This window comes from Ostrea edulis, chromosome 5, assembly GCF_947568905.1.
Source record: "Ostrea edulis chromosome 5, xbOstEdul1.1, whole genome shotgun sequence".
NCBI lineage: Eukaryota > Metazoa > Mollusca > Bivalvia > Ostreida > Ostreidae > Ostrea > Ostrea edulis.
Genome location: NC_079168.1, coordinates 22829385 through 22838279, shown reverse-complemented (window position 1 = coordinate 22838279; position 8895 = coordinate 22829385). Strand labels below are relative to the sequence as shown.

Genomic DNA, 8895 nt, shown 5'->3' with positions numbered 1-8895 from the left:
ACCCCTGGTGTCATAGGGGTGCATGGGGCAATAATTGACCAGTTGTAAAAAAAATCCTTTTTTTCTACAATCACGTGCACACAATCTTTAAAAAAAAATCAAATGCATTGATGTGGAGCAGAAAGGCCTCTTCCAAATTGTGAATTTCATGATCCCAGTGGTAAGGGTTTTAATTGTAGGGTGGTGCCAAAATTATACTGAATATTGTCTTGATTTAGCTTAGAAGTATGCAGATTACAGTATATGTGTTTAATCATTTTTTTAAAAAACTTTTAATGAAATTTCTTCTTTTGTTCATTTAATGTAGGTATGACGGAGACAGTAACAAATGAAGTGGGAGAGTGACTTTATTGTTCAATAGAAAACAATCCTCCAGAAGACAACTTTTTGGAATTGTTTTGGAAGGAGCAGAAAAGGGCATTTCAATCCAATCCAAAGGGTATGAGGTGGCATCCCATGATGATACGATTTGCCATTTTCTTGCAGTATCAAAGTTCTCGAGCATATGAGGCCATTAGAGAATCTGGTGTTTTAAAACCGCCAAACAAATCAACATTGAGGGATTATACCAATGTTATAACACCAGCAACTGGCTTTCAACCACATGTGTTTGAGGTATGTTTTGAGCAAGTAGACACCAAATCAATGATTTGGGTTATTTTCACTTAATTTATTTCAAATATGATTTATTCTGATATTGATTTTACAAATTAAAAACTATAAGAACTCAATTAGATCACCGACTTTTGAAGGAATATTTTGTAAACAGGGGACATTTGTTTATTTTCTAATATGAAATACAAAGTCAACATATATACTTTACAGGAACTAAGAAAGATAGCAGCAGACCTTCCCTCCGAGAAGAGATTTGTTGCTCTCCTTCATGACGAAATGAAAATAAAGTCCGACCTGGTGTATGACAGACGGAGTGGCCAAGTCATAGGGTTCACAAATCCAGATACTTGGACATTCAACGAGGTAAATATCATACATAATATTTAAATGTATATAAAGTACGGGTGTAAGTTGAAAGTAAGATATGGGGACAAAATCTTAATTTTTGTTTATCTTTTCCTAGCACATCATCAAATTCATTTCCATTCTCCCTTTCATTGAATTTTTTTGTATATTGTAGGATGAGTCAATGAAAATTGCAACCCATCTGCTGGTTTTCATGGTTGTTGGCATTAATTCCCACATAAAAATTAGTATTGGCCGTTTTCCTACCAGAACTTCCACTGCCGACGAATTATATCCTCATTTTGGAGTGCTGTGGTATACTTAGAAATGATAAGTGGACTGAAAGTATGGAATTTTGCATGTTTATACTTTGATTTAAATACGACTACCAATTTAAATACCAGACCAATAAAATAACTATTAGCTGAAGATCATTGCTGCAATAATGGTACAGTTTATATTTCATTAGTTTTCATCCCACTAAAAATGTGTCTCATAATGCACCAGATATCTGAGGATGATTTATTTTTTATCATATTCAGGTCATAACATCAACTACTGATAAAGCCTCTGCTAATCAGAGGTTGAATCGAATACACAGAGTAGGAAATGAGCCAGTTGTCTGCAAAACAAGGAATGTATTCACTGAGGAGGACAGATATATTTATTTTATGTCTGATGCTCCCGACCTTGTGAAGACAATAAGAAACAATGTCTACAGATCAAAGACAGGTGGATCAAGGTACCTCTGGTTAAGTAAATATACCTTTTTTAAGTGCTTAAACATCATACAAGTTTTTGAATGTCCACACAATTTACCTACATTCAGTTTTGCATTTATGACATGTGTATACATTTTTAAACAGAATAATGGTCGGTTTATTCTGTGGTCTTATGTGATGGATATTTATAATGATGACACAAGGGGCCAGTTGTACAGAACAAAACTAACCCATGATCATATGTACCTGACACCATCTTCCACCATGTCTGTCAAACTGGCAGTTCAGGTAATGATTCAATATAGTGAAGTGTGCATCATTTAATAAATATATTTGAGTTTTAAAACTTTTCAGAAGTTGCAAATGTAAGATGTCCATTGCATATTTTAAAAAGAAATCCCCAAACAAATATTTCCTAAGCATTTGCATAATGACAATTAAGAATACATGTAAATGCATAATGTCTTGAATTCAAAATTGTTATATTCATGCGCAAAACTTATGGAGAGAGAGAAAAACCCAGATTGAATGCAGATCTATACAAGTTATCAATGTTTTCATTTTCATACTGTAATCTGCACAATTGTGTTATTAGGTTTTAAGTAACTCTGTGGCACAGGTCATGCGTGCTTATTATGGCCCAGAGGTGTCGGAGACAGCTAGGTTGTTTGGTTTGGTGAACCGATGTTTTGATTGCCTGAATGTGCGGTCATTGAGGGAGTCTTTATTCGAGAGAAAACCAGATGTAGCACCCTACACTTCACAAAATGACCCAAGATTCCAGGTAATAATAACTCAATCAGTGGAAGTTACTACCAGAAAATATGAAGGGACCTTGAATAACGCATTTATATTGATAATATATGTATCAATTTTGCAGTTCCTCGAGGATGAATTCTTAGAATATTTCAATCAGTGGCTCATTTCTTTGAGGTACCGACCAGTCTATAAGAAGACGGAGCAGAACAAAATCTTCGTTTCGTATCAAACTCATGAGGACATTATCATGACAGGTAAGGTATAGGATTAGTTTAATTGTGTTACACTATTGCATGTAGTTGCGCACCTAACCTAATCTATGTGCAATTATCTATTTCAGTGAAATTCTTCATTGAGGCAACAAGATACCTGCTTCAACAGGAGGTGCCATATATTTTCAGCAATGTCTTCTGTCGGGACTCACTTGAAGAGCACTTTGGTCCCTACAGAGGATTGGAAACTCGTCATGACAACCCAACAATTCACCAGTTAGGGTATTTTGCAATTCTTATTTTTAACTTTCTAATCTGTAATTGAAATAAAAGTTAAAATCAATGTTAAATAGTCAATTTATTTGCATGGTGCTTTTTGTTGTAAATATTATAAAATTTCTTGTAAATATTATAAAAAGCTATTGTTGAACTTTGACATACCTACTACTTATTTTACAATTACCAAGAAAACCAGCCTCGAATTCAGAGGAGCTTAGCCTTCAACTTTGTACCCAAAGAAAACACTGCAGGAAGGGCAGGAGAAAAAAGACTCATTGTCATAACAAACAGTCCCTTAAAACGCTTAAAACATAACTAAAAGAAGCTCACTTAACAAAGTTGTATATATATCTAATTCTGTATTTGAAAATCAATGTTAATTATGTCTCCCCTCCCCTCTTCTGGGGGAAGACATTATTTTTGTACTTTCTGTCCGTCTGTTTGAGATCTTGAAAATGCTTCTCCTCCTGTACAACTTATCAGATACACTTGAAAATATGTGCAATGCTTCATTGTCATTTGTGGATGTGCTCATTTTGGGAAAGTGAGGATCCAATCATTTTCGAAAAAGTTATGTTGGATCTAAGATGGGGGAGGGTTGAAAATAGCTTGTGAAACCTCTTGTATATGTAGCAACAACCACGCTCGCTAGGTGGCGCGTCATGTTCTATTTTTATTTCTACAGGAAAAGTGGGACGAGGTTCCACCCTATTTTTTACGGGCTAGTATGGATAAACCTAGAGCATACGAATGATGCGAAGTTGGTCGTTCGGATCTAAAATAGCTATATTTAGCGTATCTCACGTGATTAGGCACATTCCAGAAAATCCCTTTGAGATTGAAGCGATTAAGCAGAGCGAGTATATGTAAACATTTACTTAACGGTGAAATACGCAACAAAACGTGACATATTAATACATTTTATGCATGAATAAATTATACTGAGGTCAAACATGGACGATAATTGCCCGTGTTCATATAGTATTTGATTGATTTAGATATCCAAGGAAAGATAACTCCCATTATTAACGTACTCACAACGTAGCGGTGGTATACAATGATACAATGTTTATACATTTCTGAATGATGAGTGAATCTTTATTTTCGTCAGAATCTTTTCCATCACACTCACAGACCAGGTCCCCATACCCCTACCAATGTCAATCTGTGACTGATAGCAGTGCGGTATTTAATTTGATATAGTCTAGAGGAAATTCAAAATATGGTAGTGACATTTCTTCCTCACTGAATTACCTGGATTTTTAGCGTTTAAAGAAAAGTGGGGTATGGACTGGGGGGTTAAAAATGCTATTTGCCAAATTTTCAACAATATTAATTACAAGGCAAGGCAAAAGGGGTCATAAGCTACAGATGATGCGATTTTCACTTGCAAGTTGCACTGCCACTAGTTACACTTAATTAGTGACTTACTTACAGATAAATAAAGTAACTTACAAATATTTTATTTATTTATTCATCTATCATTTCATTTCATTTTTTTTTAATATCATGGTTTGTACTTGAAGAGTCATCGCAATAAAGGGACATTAATTATTAGTGTTACAAAAAAATCTGATCATGCAGTTTTTAAATTTCTGAATTTTGAAAAAATAAAAATAAATAAATGATAGATTCTGATACCACTCAGCCCCCCGACTGGCCAGAGAGCTCTGTTTCTGTCAGTTCTGATGCAACTAGCTCAGCCCCCAGACTGGCCAGAGAGTCCACTGTTTCGGTAAATTCTGATGATGCAACTCAGCCCCCCCCCCCTCCCCCGACAGCTCTACCAGAAGTTCTCGGAAAAGACTTGCTGATGTTTAATAAATCAGTTTTCCTATTACTTTTAATTTTGCTCCTGTTCATCAGTTCATTAGGCTATGGCCCAATCTGATTAAATTTAAGAATGTTGATCCGCTCCGTATTCCTCTTCCTTTCCTGTATCTGTGAAGTCCAGAGGTGAGATATATTGTTTCCAAAACAACTAACAATGTTCATGGAACAATTTAGTATTAATTTTTTTCCTTTTATGTTGTATGCCTTATTTCAAGAAATAACTTTCAGGTCACTTTTTAATGTGAAATGAAACATTTTCAATTTTTGACAACCTGACGGTAGGGGTGTTTAAAACACTATACCTCATTTTCTGTAAGGAAGTGGAGTAAAAGGAATTCAGAATTGGATTCAGCATGCCCAAAATTGGTAATTACGCCTGCTTTTTATTGTTTTGGGTAATGGTGTTTCAAGAAATAAAGTTGGGTCACTTTTTGATGCGAAATGAAACATTTTCCGTTTTTGGCAACCTGACGGTAGGGGTGTTTAAGACACTATACCTCATTTTCTATAAGAAATTGTAGTAAAAGGAATCCAGATTTGAAATCAGCATACTCAAAATTGGTAATTGCACCTGATTTTTATTGTTTTGGGTAATTTTTAAAAAAAAAATGGGTGATGTTGCTAGTATATGTTTACATTACTTTGACTCGAGTGTTCAGTAATTTTTTCAATTTACAGTGAATCAAAGAAAACTGTTTTATAGCTCATTATTTTTATTTAATACACGACATTGGTCACATCGATGTTGAATGCAGTACATTAAAGGGGATTTGTAGGTGTAATTTGGAGCACTTTTAAATTGGGGAACAAAAAGAAATTATAATATCTGGTCAACATATACATGTAGTGCCTTTGCTTGTTAGCAGTTTTTGTATATTAGTAGTTGTTACTGTTGAACTTTGAAACATTTGCTGTTTTGTTTTCTGTTTTATAGTTACCAAGAAAACCAACTTCAGTTCAGAGGAGCTTAGCCTTCAACTTTGTGCCCAAAGGAAATACTGCAGAAAGGACGGGGGGGAAAAGACTCATTGTTATAACAAATAGTCCATGAAAACTTAGCTGTAATAAACACACTAACAAAATTGCATGATTATTTTTGTATTTCAAAATCAATGTTAATCAGTCAATACATTTGCGTAGAGCTTTTTTGCTTGCTAGCAGATGTTGTTCTTGAGTAGTAATTTTCCATTAGTTGTCTGTACCTAGCATGACATCTTACTCTGTGAAATATTGATAGCATTGTGAAAAATAATTTCTCTTGCATTACCACATCTGATTCTGAATGATAAATACAATCATAGAACATGGACATAGCATCATTTTCTCGACAAATTGTATTGGTGAAGTGTTGGAACTGACACTGCTGTGCATGGATTTCTAAATACAAGTTCCAAAACTACAAAGAAATCTATCGCTTCAGAAGAGGGCTGGGTTAGACCACCTCTGAATTTTATGGAAATTTAGTGTTTCCGTCTGTGTCAATGAGTTTGTTTATATATTTTTTGACATCAAAAGAAGAGGACAATTTTTGTTTGCATCAAAACAATACAAAGCCTGCAATGTATGCAATAATATTTCTCTCCCCAATTCTCAGGACATTTTTGGTGTCTACTTTTACAGAAGAATTTGAAGATGGTGTATTCTCTCTAATAATTTCTTTAGCTGTTCTAAGCGATATGAAAACTGACAATTGTTGCTTGTTTACAACTTTTTGGAGTTTCTGCATAACCTCTGGCTGTATGAGATGGGGATTATGCTAGGCCTTTTCCTTGGCTGCGCTTGAGAATACTTCTATCTTTATGATGTTTTCTAACTGCTGAAGAGCTGGAACCAAGTCAGCAGCTGTAAAGGACAGTTGTTATGTTAATTTCATTCAATAACATCAATGTTTATAACTGTTTGACATTTCTATGAATTATTTGTAAAATATTTACATTCATATTGTATATAATTCATATAAGTATAACAAGAAAGATTTTAGTGTTTTTAATCATTTCAACTCGGTCAACAGGGGATGCTTTCTCCTCCTAGGCACCTGATCCCACCTCTGGTGTGTCCAGGGGTCCGTGTTTGCCCAACTATCTATTTTGTATTGCTTGTAGGAGTTATGAGATTGATCACTGTTCGTTATCTTCACCTTGCATACAGACTTGTCATTTCCTGAATGTTATTATTCACATTCCCTTGGACCAGACTATGTTGATCATTCAAATTTGTAACCATTCCTCATCATGAAGTATACAAATTGCAGTCAGTGATCAAAGGACAAAATTGACAATTTAAATATGAAGTCAATTTGTGTACTTTTCTCGGCTACCACATATAAAAAACAAAAACAAAGTTCAGATGAAACCTGGAAGAAGGGAAAAAACCCAAAAAATAACACAACAGAAATCTCGCAATATCAACAAATACATGTAGACACAATAAATGCAAATTACCACTAATAGATTCAAGAGGTTGTTTTACTTCCTCGGGCAAAGTCATTTCAATTTTAATCTGGATAATGACTTTGTTGTTCAAGTCTTCTGATAAAACATGTAATTTTTATCTTTTCTCGAGCTGTTGGCGTGTCAAGTTCCTCAAAAGTATCATCTCCTATATCCTGAGCCAATGACAATAATGTAAAAAGAACAATTTAATACAAATTAACGCCGGCAGGCTTCTGCAATTTTGCGTACCGCTCCCCCCCCCCCCCCCCCTGCACGGAGTGACATGATATTGCGTCTTGTATTCATAGATATATCGTTCTGTATATGTGCATGGTTAAAATATAGACTGGCTAATTAGATATGCTGTGTAATTATGATTACGATACCGGGGATGTCTTGTATTACCTACAGCCCGGTAGTTCGTTCGTGAACTTTTCAACTAGGCTAGGCCTATTTAGATACCATCTCAAAATACTTTCTATCGCCATATCATGGTATGGTTGAGCGTTGCAATTTCTATTATTCTTTTGCGTCCGTGAAAATGAAATATACAGGTTATGATCATGATTTTGGTTACATTTATACCTTGAAAACATCACCCAGATTTTCGTCACTACATGCCATTTCTATAACAGGAAGTTTCGCTTATGACTCCCGGTGAGGGCGCTGTGAAAACAGGAAGATAATTTGGCGCGAAAAGAAGTCAGCGGTCCCTTTGTTATATGCCTATGGATTGACGAACGAAAGTTGGTTCAATATCCAGGACACGCTACGTTTGTTCAAGATGGAGCGACACCTCACACTGCCCTCCTAACACAGAATTGGTGTGAACATAATTTACCAAACTTTATTTCGAAAGAAGAATGGCTAGGCAATTCCCCAGACCTAAATTGTATATAAAATCTGTGGAGTATTCTGGACAGTGAGGCATACAAGGATCCGCGCCCAACAACAATTAGCCAATTACGCAGCCGTCTTCAACGTGTATGGAGGGAGATACCTCAGAAACATTTGATTTCTTTAATTCATTCAATGCCAAACAGAATTAAAAATGTATTGAAAAACAAAGGTGGACTGTCTGGTTATCAAAAACATAAAAACTTGTATATGAGTTGTTTATAAATAAGTTTAGGCATGATGTGAATCATGGAACGAACTTTCTTAACACTCTATAGATTGTGTTGCCGACAAAAATGACAAGCAACCATGTGTGATAGCCTAGAGGAAAACAGCGACATTTAACATGAATGTAAGCAGAACATTGAATACCATAGTATAGTGATTGCTTTTCAATTTGTCATATCAAGTGATGTGTTTGAAAAAATGCAATAATACATAGCATAAACACAGGAAACGCTTTCCCGATCTAACTAACAACGAGAAGGTTCCCCGTACACAAAGAAGAAACAGATGGTAAACAGTATGCTCACTTGCAAAAGCTAGAAAACATTCTACAAGTCATCGGGCATAGATACATATGTAAGACAAGTGTTGGACTTAGCCAAATGTTCTAAACCAAAGGACGCTAGGAGATATGTGAAAGGTATGCACCAGACGGAAATTATCAATTATAATACAGATATTTCATTTGAATTATTTATCACAATGGATCGCCTAATGATATGCAAGCAACAGACATAAATTGGGGGTTTTGTAGCGTGACGTCATGTCCGGATCGAACTCCGGTATTGGTTCACG

General features: G+C 35.3%; 1 protein-coding gene across 1 annotated transcript; it reads left to right on the top strand.

The window, feature by feature from the left end:
• Window positions 1–318: 318 nt before the first annotated feature.
• LOC130054487 (uncharacterized) lies at window positions 319–6205 on the top strand. The gene is made up of 8 exons (XM_056164450.1): window positions 319–615; window positions 826–978; window positions 1136–1702; window positions 1827–1970; window positions 2278–2466; window positions 2563–2695; window positions 2782–2935; window positions 5700–6205. Exons 4-8 carry the CDS (start codon window positions 1860–1862, stop codon window positions 5734–5736), a joined length of 624 nt encoding a protein of 207 aa, XP_056020425.1. The 5' UTR covers window positions 319–615; window positions 826–978; window positions 1136–1702; window positions 1827–1859; the 3' UTR covers window positions 5737–6205.
• The last annotated feature ends 2690 nt before the right edge of the window (window positions 6206–8895 follow it).